The sequence below is a fragment of the Lathyrus oleraceus genome, chromosome 6 (genome assembly GCF_024323335.1).
Source record: "Lathyrus oleraceus cultivar Zhongwan6 chromosome 6, CAAS_Psat_ZW6_1.0, whole genome shotgun sequence".
Lineage (NCBI taxonomy): Eukaryota > Viridiplantae > Streptophyta > Magnoliopsida > Fabales > Fabaceae > Lathyrus > Lathyrus oleraceus.
In genome coordinates, this window is record NC_066584.1 from 156,656,016 (window position 1) to 156,673,037 (window position 17,022).

The 17,022-nt window shown below is 35.5% G+C and overlaps 1 protein-coding gene across 1 annotated transcript; it reads right to left on the reverse strand.

Annotated features, from left to right (window-relative positions):
- Positions 1-12,637: 12,637 nt before the first annotated feature.
- On the reverse strand, positions 12,638-16,091 carry LOC127097889 (uncharacterized). Its single transcript, XM_051036375.1, has 4 exons — positions 15,638-16,091; positions 15,367-15,525; positions 14,078-14,770; positions 12,638-13,990 (listed from the first exon to the last, which is right to left on the reverse strand). Exons 1-4 carry the CDS (start codon positions 15,974-15,976, stop codon positions 12,911-12,913), a joined length of 2,271 nt encoding a protein of 756 aa, XP_050892332.1. The 5' UTR covers positions 15,977-16,091; the 3' UTR covers positions 12,638-12,910.
- Between the last annotated feature and the right edge of the window lie 931 nt (positions 16,092-17,022).

Here is a 17,022-nt window from a genome sequence, read left to right on the forward strand (position 1 = left end):
GGTGACACAATATTACAACGGCCATTTTTCCACCGTCGTCATATCACATTTTGTACGCGCATGTTTTTTAAAAATTATATTAAGAAACTTTTCATCACGGTTCCTTTAAAAAACTGTGGTCATAGAGTTTGGATGACAAGATTCAAATCACAAGTTAAACATTTTTTATTTTTTAAAATAAAAATTAGTGTGTGCCCTTTCATATTTATTTTAATTAAAATTTTGAAAGTATAACAACTACGGTTGTTTCGTTCAACCTTGGTTATATGTTCCATATTTCACTATGGTTGAAGCTAGCAATCGTTGTGAAATGTCTTCCCACAAAATTAAAAAATAACCGGTACTTCATTTTGTTCATAATACACAAGGGTTCCCTAGAGAACTATACGATAACAATAGCGAAACCTTTACCATCTTCATTCATTTCTGGAAATGAATATCCTTTATGGAAAGAAAATCGTCATCCTATTCGAATTACGATACATTACCAATCTGTCTCTCTGACACTTTTGAATGTTTATGTTCTTCGTAAGGGTTATTTATCATTATCTCTCTCTAACGCTTCTGAATGTTAATGTTCTTCGCTAGAATGTTGTGTGTATTGACATTGTCATGTGTATTGTTCATGTCGCCATGTTCATGTTTTATTCAGATTTTGTGAATATGCTTTAGGTTTTTGTGTTGGATATGTTTATGTTTTATTCAATCATTGTGATGCTTCTGAATATGTTTATGTGTTGGTGTTGCCATGTTCATGTTTTATTCTGACATTGTCATATGCATATAGTCATATTAGGATGTTGTGTGTGTAGCATTAGGTTGTCATTCAGATTATGCTTTTGATATAAATTTTAGAATTTGTTATGGACCGTAGTTGGATGGAAGTTGATAGATTAAGTCCGGTGTATGAGAAAGAAGTTCTTGAATTCCTTGAATTTTCCGAAAAAGTGTTCCCGACAATAATGATATCTTTTATTGTCTTTGTGTTGTTTGCGGGAATATCAGAAAATGATCAAATAAAGAAATATTACATCACCTATGTTGTGATGGAATATGTCAAAATTATACAACATGAATGTGGCATGGAGAAGTGGATGATAATCAAAATATGGCATCATAATTGGATGAAATGAGGATGATATGGATGATCGGCTAGAAGATATGATTCGTGATATTGGAGAATCGTCTTATATGAAAGCACATATTTATGATACTTTATATATCGACAAAGTTGTGCCTTTATATAAGGGGTGCACCAATTTTACACGATTTTCTATGTTGTTAAAATTGTTTAATCTAAAGGCAAAAGGTGGGTGGTCGGATAAAAGCTTCACATATTTGCTTGATTTAATGAAACAAATGCTACCAGAAGATAACAATTTTCTGGAGCAATGTTATGAGGCCAAGAAGATGATGTGTCCAATGGGTTTGGAGTATGTCAAAATACAAGCATTCCCTAATGATTGCATATTATACAGGAAAGAGTATGAAAATTTGGATCAATATCCAGAATATGGTGAGTTGCGCTACAAGTTGAAGAACAACAATGGTGATGACAATGACAATGTTAGTAAGAAGCATCCTCCTACAAAATTGTTATGGTATTTGCCAATAATTTCGAGGTTAAAGAGATATTTTGCTAATATGAATGACACAAAGAATATTAGATGGCATGAAGATGAAAGAAAATGTGATGGAAAAATTCGCCATGTAGCTGATTCTTTGCAATGGAAGAAAATTGATTCATTGCTTCCGAATTTTGGCCTTGAGCCAAGAAACCTTAGGCTTGGGCTTTCCAGATATGGAATGAATCCATTTAGTAATATGAGCACTAACCATTCTCCGTGGCCTGTTCTCCTCACAATTTATAACCTATCTCTTTGGTTATGCATGAAGCGCAAGTATATGACGTTAAGTATGATGATTTCTGGACCAAGACAATCTGGAAACGACATAGATGTTTATCTAAGTCCATTAATTAAGGATTTAAAACTTTTGTGGGATAAAGATATTGACGTTGGTGATGCATATTCTAGTGAAAAGTTTAAGATGTGTGCAATGTTATTTTTCACAATCAACGACTTTCCTGCATATGGTAATTTGGCTGGATATAGTGTTAAATGACATAAAGTGTGTCCTATATGTGAATCTGATATTTTTTTTCACCAATTTGAGTTTGGAAAAAATACTGTTTACCTTGGGCATCAGAAATTTCTAAAACCCAACCATCCTTATCGTAGATTGCGGAAGGCTTTTAACAGAGAATAGAAGTTTGAAAGCTCTCCTAAACCTTTAAATGGCGATGAAGTTTATCAACGAAAAGACACCTTAATGTTGTATTTGGAAAGAAAAAAATAGTCCTGTTGAGATAAATATTTGGAAAAAGAGATTGGTGTTCTTTGATCTTCCATATTAGTCTAGACTTGATGTAAGGCATTGTCTTGATGTGATGCATGTGAGAAAAATGTGTGAGATAGTTTGATAGGAACACTTTTAAACATTCCAAGCAAGACTAAAGATAATAAGAATTCTCGTTTAGATATGGTTGAGATGGGTGTACGATAACAGTTGGCTCCAGAAGATAGAGGAAAAAGATTGTATTTGCCTTCGGCATGTTGTCGCATACGCGAAAAAACAACCGGCGGGAAAAGACACAGAGCCGCCACCGTGCGTTATTTATCCCAAAGGAAACGCTCTAAGTAAACCTGGAAAGGAAATGGTCTTACGACCAGAGATTGCAAGGATCGGGAGTCGGTTACGCAAGGGGAAGGTATTAGCACCCCCTCACGTCCGTCGTACTCGACGGGATCCACGCTCAGAAAGAATAGAATAAGGTTGCTGAATAACTGCTCAAAAACTGCGCGAAACTGGAATAAAACACAGGCGAAAGAAGACGGAGAAAGCGGACTCGGCAGGATGTCGCATCCTGGGCCTACGTAGTTTGTCAGACACAAACATCAGAGTCGACGTAGTTTGGGAGACGGGAAACGTGCTCGCTAGGACATCGCATCCTATGCATACGTATCTTCTCTAACCAAAGTAAGAATCAGAGCACTCGTAGCTCGACTAACACACGCCAAAACAAAACGCTAAACCAAAGACGCTGAGACGTCAGAGCAAACACACACCTGGAAATAGACTGCCAATGGCTGGTCTTACATCTGACTCCGAACAAACAAACGCAAACGGGAAACCGAATGCAAATCGCTGGGCTTACATCAGACTCCAAACAAACAAACACAAACGGGAAACCGAATGCCAATCGCTGGGCTTACATCATACTCGAAACAAACAAACACAAACGAATAGGAAACCGAATGCCAATGGCTGGACTTACATCAGACTCCAAACATACACACAAGAGGGAGGGTCTCGATTGCAACTAGGGCAAGAGAAAAGGAAGGTCTCGATCGCAACGAGGGCGAGAGAAAAGGAAGGTCTCAATCGCAACGAGGGCGAGAGAAAAAAGGATCAAAGTTAGTTGTCAGTCAAACTCGACAAGACATCGCATCTCGTGCCTACGTATCTCATCTGGACATGAGAATCAGAGTTGTCGTAGTTCGGCTAAACTATTTCTATTTGTTTTGTGTTTTTTAGATGAACGACATTACTACGCAATCTACCGGATGCTCGACCTTTGGAGACTTACTCACCTATAGTAGAAGGAGTTAACGTGTTCTTAAGAAAAGAAAATCAAAGAGTTTGTTTGTGTTTTAGGAAGGCTCATGCAAGAAAGGAAGTCCTAGACGAAGGAACCGTGCTACCTTAATTGACATGCAAACGAGAGACTATACGAAGTCTAGCAAACCTATGGGGATACAATAAGCAAGTCTCAAGGGAAAACAAAAACTGGAAATGAAATGCCAATCGCTAGGCTTACATCCATCTCCAAAAACAACGGGAAATAGAAAGCCAATCGTTGGTCTTACATCTAACTCCACAAACAACAAAAACAGGAAACCGAAGGCCAATCGCTGGGCTTACATCAGACTCCAAACACACACACAAAGTAGAAGGGTTAAAAAAGAAAAAGGGCGCCCGGAGAGATCTGCTCAATCTCCTGCCTACGTACCTCATCTGGTATGAGGATCAGGGCGACGTAGTTCCCCTTAACAGGGGAGAAACTTTCTCCTAACCAGAGACTAGGGAGATAACAACTAGAAGGGAGACTACGACTCGAGCCTAGAAGTTGTCATGCAAACGATCCCTAAGTTGAGGTCTCTAATCAGAACCTAACTCGCACAGGAAGCAAGCTAGCCTAAACAGCAAGTAAACAAACACAGGTGAACAAGTATCACACGCTATATGCAAACAAGTGGCTCATACAAGGCTGGGCTTTAGTCAAGGGGTCATATCAACCTCGACAAACAAGCCAACACTGGAAGGGGTGTCTGAGGCTCTTAACCACTGACATTGACCTTCAGGGTGAGCAGATGAAAGGTAATGAGGGTAAGACCTCATAGCTCTTAACCCGGGCCTGGGTGAGCTTCAAATCAATGAAAACGTGGGGGTCCAGAATGTGGGACCCTACTCCACTTGACTGACTCTATATACAAGGATCTTGGGTTAGGTTCAAGAGCCTCAGCACGTAGTGCGAGCATGATGAACGACTCAAACGATTAGCAGGGGATTGATTGCTAATCCCTTCTATCTGCCAATTGCCTCTTCACTTAGGAGGACTTGAAGTACATGGCACAAATATAAACAATCACAGACATTGCCTCTTAAGGAGGACTTCAGCCAAATGCCTGCCCAAAGAAACGACAGGGCTTCCAGACTACATGGAGTTAGAGGATGATTACCTAGGTGGTATGCCAACCACAAGCAAAGCAAAGCTCAAGCAATGAGCTAAAAGCGACTAATGTACCTGTAAGAAAATCAAACAAGTCAATATTCACATTTCAGACAAATCCAACAAACAGTCAACAGTGGTTCTATATGTACACAAGTCCTATGTCAATAACTCAAGTGAGTTCATCACCAAGGAACCTACAACATAACAAAGGTTAGTGGACAATGTAATTTGTATCTCAAGTCATGAGATCAACATCCATCATTAGAACTAATAGCTTGAACCTGAAATACAAAGCTCAAAAGATGAGTACAAACCACTAGTACCAAGACTAGGGTCAAAGGTAAAGCAAAAAGTCAAAACAGCAACCAATATTCAACATGAAGCACATTTATTCAATCAAGAACATGTCCTAAAAAGGACCAAATTCAAATCCTAAGGCAAGGTCATCAATTGCACAAGATAAGGCAAAAGGCACACGAGGTGATCACAATTGGACATTCAAATGAGAAAAACCACATTAAATCAGAAACACATCCAGTGATCATGAAAATGTTTATGTGATATCAACATGTTAAACACAATCATCATGCAAAAATCTAGAATCAGAGGAGCTCAATTGGCCTAGGAATGAAAATGCACAAGTATGACATCAAATTGTGTGACACACATTGTCACACCATACATCCATGTGTCTAAAACAGAGATGAAAAATGCTAAAAATGCACAACCAAGCCTCAAAAATCATGTAACATGTTAGGAATCAGCATACCAACTTTCATGGCAATTGGAGAAAGTATGAGCATTCCACAAAAGAATTGGTACAACATATCACATTTGCATACATGTTCAAATAACAACTCACCATCCAAAATCCAGAAATGATAAAATCAGGAAAATCACACCACAAAATAATAGACATCTCAATGAATATATAGCAAAAAATTGCATTCAAATTGGACTTGTTTTCAATTTTTTATGAATTTTTGAAATTGGATGAAATATATGACAAAATATGGAAAAAAATGCAATGAGAAATGGAGGGAAATAGAAAAGGTTGAACTAATTTGAAAAATGCTTCCAGAGAGGATCGAACCGTGTGCACATAAAATAGAGACGCATGAAGCAAATAAATTCCAAAACAGCATTGGCCAGGAATCGAAGGAGGTATGAGTGCATGGAACCAAAACGCAGCACTTCATTAATTGAAGTGGCGTCCCAGTCAGCGAGTCCAGGTACATGTGGAAGCGGTCAAAGGAACCCTGGCCTATCACCTTGTCACTCAGTAAGCCACACTAGCAGTGACAGGGATAAACCCTAGGAATAAATGCAGACGGTGGCGCACTATTCACAACGGTGGTTTCCACCGTCTCCTTCGTTGAGACGGTGGCGCTACAGTGCGTGTTCATCATTTTTTTTGCAGAAACAGGCATAGCATACATGGTTGGACTCGTCTCAGTGCGTACATCATGAATCTAACATCTATTTGGCTTAATTCTCAACAACATGCATGGATCGAAGGAAAGAAAATTCAACAACCAAACTTGAAATCCACATAACTCATTCAATTCTCAACCGTTTTTTAAGATCTTTATATCAGAATTATCAGGAGATCACGCACTACAATATTATGGAAATAAAACAAAGAATTAAGACAGTCGAATTTCTGACCTCTTGAAGAACAGAATGTTGAAAACAGTGGACTCAAGCTCCCTCCAGCTCCAAATCTTCTCTATCAACCTTGTAATGAAGCTCTACCCACGAATTGATGCTTGCAAAGGCTTGGATCTTGCTTAGTCTTCAAGTTCCATGTTCATCTTCATGAGCTTGATATGCACAAATCTTGATGAAATTCTTCAAATCAATGCTTGAATCCTACCAAATGATGATCAAGGAACCAGAATATGCAATAAAATTCAAGTGTTATGTGAAGAAATTTCGAATTTGGATTAAGAGAAAAATGGAGGGAAAAATGTGATCTAGATCTAGAATGTGTTAGAATCAGCAAAACAGTTACAATTAAGCTTTTATATGTTGTGTTAATTATGCTGTAATCATGATTAGGCATTGGCTAATGAAATTTTAATGAAAAATGAGGTGTTATGCACAATTGGAAAATTCACCCTATGCATGGCAATATGAACGTGAACAGTACCGTGTGCATGCTCAAAATCACTTAAAATCATCTCATGCACATGTTGGAATTGGAATTAAACATGTATAATGCACCAAATTTGAATTTGGCATTTTCCCTCCAAAATGAACATGCATGGGCAAATGATTATATGATTAAATTTCATGCAATGCAATGTTGGATTTGGAAAACATGAGTCATAAGGAGCATAATGCAAAAAGAGGCACTCAAATTGGAGCTTTGGATCAAAAGTTATGGCTCTTGGAAGTTCCATGCACACTTGGTGATCATTTGCTCATAACTCCTCAACCATTCACCAGATGCTCATGATCTTGGACTTTTTGGAAATGGGAGAGAAAGATATTCAACTTTCATGTTGGACAAAATTTCATTTGAAGCTTCTTTGATGTTGGAAAGTCAAGTTGAAAGTGGTCCAAAAACTTGCCATTTTTGGAAACTTGAAATTACAGGTCACTTTCCATTTCGGGAAACTTTTGATCTGGCTTCAAAATCTTCAAGGTAGATGTTTGACATGATGAATGAACCTCTTTTGGACATGAATGAAGTGTCTCAAACCAATTCTCCACCTCATAGCCCTCAGTTGACTTGCAGTTGACTTTCATGGGCCCTAGATGACCTGGACATGTACTGATGACTTTTGAGCCTTCAACACTTGGTACAATAGCTTCAAAATGAACCTTGATTCATATAAGCTCTCTAGAATTCTCATGTGGCTTTCATATCAAGGAACCTTGCCTTTTGCACTGATGATTCTCTTGATGCCAATGTGGAATGCAATGATGCAATGCAAGATGTAATGATAAATGACCTAAAAAATAAAATGAATGCATGAATGGGGGGTGCAAATTTGAGGTGCTACACATGTCACACTCTATCTAAAAAGGAAAAGAAAAGTTTTTGCGAGTGTTTGCATGATATCAAAGTTTCCCAAGGTTACTCTTCAAACATCAAGAAACTTGTACCTATGAAAAATCTTAATTTAATTGGATTAAAATCTCATGATTGTCATGTCTTGATGCAACAATTTCTACTAGTGGCTATCTGTGGCATCCTTCCCAAAATTGTAAGAGTAACTATAATAAGATTGTGCTTATTCTTCAATACTATATGTAATAAAGTTCTTGATTTAAAAAAAGTATATGAATTAGAAGATGAGGTTGCATTAATATTGTGTCAATTGGAGATGTATTTTCCTCCATCATTTTTTGACATTATGGTTCACTTACTTGTTCATCTAGTCAGAGAAATCAGATATTGTGGTCCAGTTTATTTAAGATGGGTGTGTCCTATAGAGAGATACGTGAGGATATTTAAAGGATATACGGAGAATCATCATCGACTGGAAGCTTCGATCATTGAAAGGTATATCACAGAAGAAGCTCTTGAGTTTTGTTCAAACTATTTATCGAAAACATAGTCTATTGGAATTCCAAAGCCTCGTCATGCTGACAGATTTGAAGGTAGAGGTACTAAAGGTTTAAATGTTAAGTCAATGGGTCGGGATGTAGTACTTCAAGCACATTTCTATATATTGAATAATCTGAGTGTAGTTGAACCTTACATAACTACTCACAAAAAAGTTATAAAGAAAAATATCCCCGAATGAATGACAAGTTGTTGTTGACACGACATAACAAGGAATTCATAAGTTGGTTTAATATGAGGATTTATAATGATCATTGTGCATCCGAGACAATTAAATGGTTATCGTACATGCCAAAATCTATTGTGATAACTTGGATGACATACGACATTTCTAATTATTCCTTTTATCCAAAAGCAAAAGTTGATCGTAGTACAATGCAAAATAATGGGTTTATGGTTGAGGCCGAATCCATGTATTTTCTAGTTCGGAAGATAAGAATCTTATTTTGGAAACACCACCGCATTATATGGTTTCATTGAGGAGATCTTGGAGATTTATTATATTACTTTCAAAGTGCCTTTATTTAAATGCAAGTGGGTTTCCAATAATAATGGTGTACAAACTGATGAGTTAGGATTCACACGGGTTAACTTTGGCAAGGAAACTCATAACACCTAACCATTCATCATGGTTACTCAAGCAAAACAAGTTTTTTATGTGACAAACCCTGCGAACTTTTCGAGGAGATGATCAATTATCCTCAAAGGAAAAAAGATTCCTCCTAGTGATGATGAAAGTTTTGATATTCCTTTCACTCCTTCTTATGTAACACAAGTTCCTAATTCATATGAAGAAGTTGATATAGATTATGTACATGTTATTCGTAACGATCATCAAGAAGGCATATGGGAAAATTAAAAAGTAAGTATTTGATATTCCTCATTCATAATTTATTGTATGTTATAATTACTAATGATGTTATTTTATAACAACTATTGTTATTTGAAATTATAGGTGTTTAAAGTCAAGAGACCAAGAGACAAGGCAACAAGATAATATTATTTGTTGTAATCATGTGTATATTATAGGTTGTTTTGTGTCATTTTGGTTTTGATGTAATATACAATTTTTTGTCCCTAATGGAATTCTGTCATTTATGTAATATAATTTTTGGTCTAATTCAATTCAAAAATGGTTGTATTGTTGTTTCTAGTTTGATGTGATTCAGAAATGTTCAAGTTAAAAATTTAATAATAATGTAAATTTGAAAAATATATATAAGAAAAACAAATTATATCACAACGGTTTTAACCTAACTGTTGTTATAAGTAGATCGTGTTATTCAGAATAATAAAAGGCAACAATGGCGAGGTTGGGATTCGAACCAAGAACCTATAAATTATTTCACAACGGTTGATTGAATAGAACGTTGGTATAAGTAGCACGCTACCTAACTTATAATCATGGTATATCGCCCGTTGTGGAAGTCATCATACATACAACCACATGCTACCTAACAATGGACGTACAACCGTCATTATATGTATTTCGTAACCGTCATTATATGTGTTTTCCGTAGTAGTGCCACTAGTACTCTCATAAAGTGGCCAAAAGGCCTATCAAAAGCAGGCATGCAAGTGGTGGAATCTAAGCATATCAGAGGGCTTATACTGATAGCGATACCAAAAATAATTTTGGGTCTCCAGTATTCTTGAGATAACCCATGAAATTTGACCCAGACCTAAGTTGAGGTGTGATTCACATTCGAAGGAACAAAGTCCTTAGACCAGGGGAAAATTTTGAGAATACATGGATTTAAGTTCTATGAGCTTAGCGATCTGACCCTTTGAACATCTTCAAGATTGGAAAAAATGAACTCAAAGAAACCTTTGCCAAGAGAAATTAGCCCCCATTTTACAATGGAAGACCATTGAGATGAGAGCTTTGTCTTAATAGCCGCCACAGTTAGCGGAGTAGCGCCTTTTGGCCCTAAAATATTGTCGTGAAGGTTGTGCTTGCAAGCCTCAAGACTTAATTTATACTCATCTTCAGAAATTGTAATGACAAGACGATCACCTTTTAGGTATGGTACCGATAGTTGGCTAACCGGTATATCACAAACATTTGAAATTCAAACTGCATCTGCAAAGGATTTCTTTTTTGGTTTATTTGCATGTCTAATAGCTGGTTGTTCAAGGAGGGGATCCTTTAGAAGGGGTGCGTTGAAATTTGTTTTTGAAGAAAGAAATACAAAAGAGATCATTATAACTATTCGATTGGAGAAAGGGGAGAAATAGGTTAGTCAAAGCCATTAATAATGTGATTCATGCGCAAGGATGATACATATAAAATTATTTAATGGGATTGAGATTGTCTCCGATTAATATATCGTCTGATATTTGAAAAGAAATATTTAAAATAAGTAAATTATTCTTTTGAGTTTATTTTTTTTCTATCAGTCTAATGACTAAATTTTCAATTCTTAAGGGTGAATGACTGAAATGATCTACATAATTATCAATTAAATTAACTCAAAAAAAAAATTATATCTTTTAATGACATTTTTCAATAAACACAAATAATTTATTTTAATCTTAACCGCTCTATAATTGAAACAAGAAAAATAGTTAATTGTAGGGCGCGAGTATATTAAACCGAGGTAGATTTATTTTTAAAGCGAAGTCTAACTTTTACAAATGTTTGATTGGTTATTTAAAAGCATATTTTATTTCAACGTATATAAATAACCGATTTAATTAATTTTTATATAAACTAAAAAAAAAATATCAATTATATTAACAATTTGTGTTGAGAATGTATCAAGTGTGAGTAGTGTGGATAATAATAGTCTTACATTGGTTGAAAATATAGAGACTTGAGCATTTATAAATGAGAGAACTCATCCACCCATTACCTTAAGGTTTTGAGTGAATATGTGATGTGTCACTCATAAAGGTGTTGTTCTAAAAGAAGAAATCTCACAATGTTCATTACTCCCTAGTAAAAAACTTCCACAATCATTTGTATGCATTGACTTATCAAAACTTATCTCCGTTACCTCTGTTTTAAAATGAATGTCGTTTAAGATTTTTTTACACAAATTAAAAAAATACAATTACATTATCATAGACATTGCGCTTTTAGAAAAATTTATGAAACAATTTATAAAGTGTTTTCATATTTTTATGAGTTCTCCGTGATAACTGTATTTTATCTTTTTATATTTTAATTTAAAGTACCCTGATATGTTTAGAATTTTATTTTTAAGATATGAGTCCTAGGATTTCGTATATTGAAACTAGACACCAAAACAGACAAATGATGTACATAGGATTTCATAGAAATGGGGTCCCAGCTTGGATCTCATCTCATTAGGGTTTGAAGAAGTAAAAAACTCATTGAAATGGTTAATAAGAACAATTCCAATACATTTTTTCATTATTTAAAATATTTCCTTTCTTGTCTTGGATATTACCTATCCAATTAATTCCCTATCACTTCATAGAGAAGTCTTCTTGTGGAAACAAGTTGGCATTTTCTATTTTGGGTATTTTCTCAATTTTTCTATTGCCCCACTTGTTAAGGCAATTTTAAATTTAACATAAAGCTTCTTTTTTATAACTAAATATAAATACGTAGTCAATATTTTTAAATAAAAAAATCAAAATTAATCATGTTGGAAGTGTTTGATAAAATTAAATATGTAGTCAATATAATAATAATAATAATAATAATTATTATTATTATTATTATTATTACAAATTCATATTGGTGTGATAGCTGATTAAAATATTTGATAAAATTAATAGTTTAATTAACTGATAAATTAAAATGACATTTAATTAATAATTATTTTATTTTAAATTATAATAAATTATTATGGGTAGTAGATTTTAATTAAATAATTAAAAAAAAGTGAAATAAAAAATGATAAATCGTAAAGTATAAGTTACCAAATAGGTTATTTATTGTCCTTATAAGCTCAAAAAAAATGTCTTAAACATTGTTTATTGTTTTAAAAAATAACTACATTGAACAAAAATGAATGTATTTAGTCAAGCACACTTTTAATAATAAAGACTAAGTATGAATCATAATCTCTCAATTTGTGTCCACTACTTTTTCGTTTCAAAATGAATGTATTTAAGATTCATTATAAAAAATTAAAATTTATTGAAGATCAAATATATTAATTATTTAATAAATCTTAAAAAAACAAGAATTATTCAGCTTTAAATCTGTCTTGACCTGTAATAGTTTTATAGATGATAATAACAATAAAAAGTAATCAGACTGCAAAAAAGGAAAAATGTAACAATCTGCAAAAGTAAAAAAGCCAATTCATACATCTTCTTCCTTTATGTTAGGAACCAAAAGTTTGAGAGTTTCAGATGAAAAAGCAAAATTACAGATAAATTTACATGACACACTTCCCTAGACAGAACACTTCACTCTCTCATTTACCATCAAAAGTTCATATGATCCTCCTTTTGTTAATTTCACTTCAAATCAGAAAAGTTAAAATTTTAAAAAAAGCACTTACATAGTAAAAGACTAGTTAGAATAAAACTGCTTTTTCCTTAGTTTCACAGTAAGATTATGTGTTAACCTCAGTTACTGCAAGAGAAGAAGATTCTTCATAAGACTGCAACAATTGAGTATAGTGAAACTCAATTTGTAGTCTATGATGAAGTGGAGTTGTTGATATTAAACCTTTCTTAACATCTGCTTGTAGTTCTCTAATAGGGATGGCGGCTAAGAAACTTTTTATGTATTCTTTGCATGCTTCTTTCCCTCGACACACAACTTCGTCTTCGTCTTGCTCGCTTTTCGGTGATTCTTCCGTCCCTTCAACAGACTCCGACGACCCTTTACTGTTGATTTGCTGAATCTGTCTGTCGTTGTTCTCTAATACATCTGCGACAGTTTGTTGTTCGATGGCGGTTGTGTTTTCGTCTGAAGGATTAGGTGTGTCTGGCATTTTGTATATTGCAGTGTTTCTGTCGAATTTCAAGATATATGCTTGATTGCATCCTTCATAGAGCCGTTCCCCAAGAGTGTCGATGATGAAGTAAGCATCGGATTCGACTTTGAGGATGAAGAAATGGTCGTTCCAGCTGATGATAAAAATTCGGGGCTCTTCATTAGTGGTGGAGTCGTGTTCGGTGTTACTGATCTCGTCCCAGATATTATCGAAAGACATGGCTCCGTGTAGAAAATCGAACCTTCCCTCGTCCATTCCTTCTGGTTGAAAGAAACCAATGAAGGACTTTTTGGGAACGACGGAAAGGGGACGGATTTTGGCTTGGACGACTGTTTCGAGATCGAAATGTTTGTCGGGGAATCGTTCCCTATATGCCTGGTTTTCACATAAGTTTCTCCATTCTAATGAGCCGTCTCGAATTAAACTATCGAACTGGGACTTTATTGGCATGAGATCACGGTTGTTTTGGAACCAGTCGGCAATTACTGCAACCAGAGCTGTACAAGCACTTTCACCCGCTGCTCGTTCGCTTCGCTGGTCAATTGAGGCGAAGAAGACTTGTGTCTGAAGTTTCATGTGGCCGTCACGGCTCAAAACTTCTTTCTGCTCCCAACTGCCAACTGCAAAATTGTCATCACCAAATTCAGACACCGATGTTCGATTTGCACCCGATTCGTCTTCAGTTTTCTGTGACTGGCATACAGTTTGAAACGTAAGTACTGATAAGACGTGTCAGATCAATAAATCATGAAAAAAAAATGAAAAGGAACAAGTTCTTACCCCATGTGAAATAGATTCATCGGAGCTAAGTTGCCGGCGATCGAAATCAATGTCATCGCCACCTTCTTCTCCATATGCCTTCTTTAGCAATGGTTCTCCTTTAGATTTAGGAGATCTGAAACTCAACTTTCTCTTCCTCCAAGGCAATAAGCTACGCCTTGAACTTTGCGCTACATAAGGCTCGGAGGACGAAACGGCAGACTCCTCTTTCGGCAAACTCCCGACGTCTGATTTATGATTGCTGTAGTAAACCCAATCCTCATCATCACCCTTCACCCTCATGCTGGAATAGAACGACCCACCAGCGTTTGCAAAGGCTAGTTTCCCGTAACTGAACGACTTCCTCACAGTTGAATCCTCCTTTACCTCTTCTGAATGTGAATCCCCTTCCTCAAAATCATCAAGGGAGTCAGAGTCAAAAGGGTAATTGTACTCGCCATCCTCACTCCTGGCAGAGTAATTTCCCTCGCTCCCTTCTTCCTCGCGGCTCGGTTTCCTAGATTTCCTAGTCGATACAAACTCGGTCAAAATCTTGACTTTCCTAAGACCAGCTTTAATGGTGGAAATCTCATCTTTCTCGGATAAACTAGCTTCTCCTGACTGAGACAAGGGTGATTGAACCGGCACAATTGACTTATGAACAAGCTCACTATTCTCTTGCGCCACTCTTAGCTCCACTAAGCTGATTGATATCTGCACACAATCAACAACATTTATGATAAATTGATAACAAATACTAGTACATAAACAAACAACAAAAGTATCACTCTATCATTAACTTTTTCTAAAGGTTGATATATGGTCTTGCAACAGAATAATCCATAGGGATCAATTCCACTGTCCAATGGCAAGGGCCCATTTAAAGCCAGAGCTAAGCTCTAAATGTACTTGCCCAACATAGAACAGGATTCTAACCTAAACCTTGAGAGGAGCAGACTCTCAGAACCCAAGTCTTCACCAACAGAATTCGAACCCGAGACCTTGAAAGGAGCACACTCTTAGAACTCGAACTCAAGCCTTCAACAACAGGTCAACCCTTGGAGGTTCACTCTATCATTAAGTAAGTCTAAAAATTTCATTCACTTCAGGGACTGCTTATAATTTCCATATATTTTAGGGACTAAATTGGAAAGAGAAATATACTTCATGAATCATGACTAAATTGATGGTTTATTAAGTGTCAATTTTGAGTCACAAGAAAACCCATTCCTGTGCAAATTGGTGGCATAAAAAGATAAAGAAAAGTAGGTCAAAACGAAACTGTAGATGGAAAGTTGTTGAGAACATACAGTGAGTGAAAGAGAAGGCTCAACAGAAGAACCACCAGGAAGTGTAAGCGGAATACTCAAATCAAAATCTTTCTGATCAATCACAGATGCAAACTCAGCTAGATTCAAGGAACCTGTTCCCACCACAGGAACCTTAGTCTTTGACCTCTGATTCAAGCCCTGCAACACAAAACCAATTCAAATCCAATTCAGCAAAAACAAAAAAGATTGAATTTTTCATAGATTATAACGTTTTATGAACAAATAAAACAAAAGGGGTGAGAGAAAATACGTTGAAAACAGTGAAAGCGATCTCCCAGGGATGAAAGGCATTGTCTCTATTAGAAGAAAGATTAACGAAGCTATGAAACTCTTCATCCCACAAAACGACACCGTTTTGTTCATCTTCTTCAACACGGTGAGCCTGAGCCTCACCGGTGAAATTTCTCACAACGGCGTTACGACGGAGGGAACTCAGAGCAAGTTTAGGACCCTTCCATCGAATTTCAACGGCGAATGTACTCTCCGGCGACAGATCGATGCCACGGAGAGTTCTGACGAGGAGTTTAACCTCGTACTTTTTCGAAACTGGAGGTGGCCATGGTCTCCATTTCATCATCTTGACAACCATGTTAACGCGTGGTGATGGTGGTTGAGAAAAGGGACAAGAAGAGGAAGAAGAAGAGAGGAAAGCGAGTTGGGAAGAGAAACAAAACAACTACGGATCTTACAAAAGGATTCGTGTGTGTGTGTTGTGTTTTTATACTAACGCCGTTTTATCGCAATTACCGTTTTCTCTTTCTTTTTCTTTTTTGAATTAATTCATTTTCTTTATATATTAATACCTGCTTCGCTGTCAATAAAAAAAGAAATAATACCCACAAGTATTTGACCAAAAAAGAAGAAAAAAAATTAATAACTATAGAATAAATAAATAAGTTTTAATATGACATTTGGATGTTTTTTATTTTTACATTTGGGATTTGGATGTCTAATTTTTATTATTTATTATTTATTTATTTTTAAATTTATTTCTCTCATTTTGTTTTTCTATTTTAAATGTCATCTTGTATATTTTATCTCAATTTTGTTTTTAAAATCTTTTATTTTTTTGTAAATGTATATGTATTTCCATGCGTTAGACAAAAAAAATTTTGGTAAATGTATTAGTTACTTATTATTATTTTTAATTAGTTTTATTAAATATTAAAATTTTGACTTAATTATAATTTTGTCTTCTATTTTTATTAAAGATAGTGAAGAAATAGATATAACTAACTAACACATAAGCTAAAATAACTGTATTGTAACTATCTTCTAGTTAGTTATTAACTTGTTGGTTAATTAGTCAAGTTAGTTAGATTTTACTTGTTGTATAAGTAAGTTATTCTAATTGCAGGTATACATGATGATGAGTAAAATACTTTTGCAATTTTTCTTTTCCATCATTGTTCAGCTTTCTTTCCGCATTTGCATGAGCTTGATTTGAGTCTTAACATGGTATCATCGACATGTGATCAAGCCACCTTATTTTTCACCTTTTTTCCTTCATGTTCTTCCTTATATCTTGTCAGTTTTTTTTCTGGCCACTATGTCAACTATAAGCTCTGCAAGCAGCATCAATGATCGTCCTCCGTCAAATGTTAATAATAATGGTTATCAAACTGATACCCACAA

Excerpts from the sequence above, each read along its gene's own strand:
- LOC127097889 (XM_051036375.1), bottom strand. The coding sequence starts at position 15,976 with ATGGTTGTCAAGATGATGAAATGGAGACCATGGCCACCTCCAGTTTCG. Across the intron at positions 14,771-15,366 it reads AGCCTTCTCTTTCACTCACT|ATATCAATCAGCTTAGTGGA; the intron begins GTATGTTCTCAA and ends GATTGTGTGCAG. Across the intron at positions 13,991-14,077 it reads ATGAATCTATTTCACATGGG|TCACAGAAAACTGAAGACGA; the intron begins GTAAGAACTTGT and ends ACTGTATGCCAG.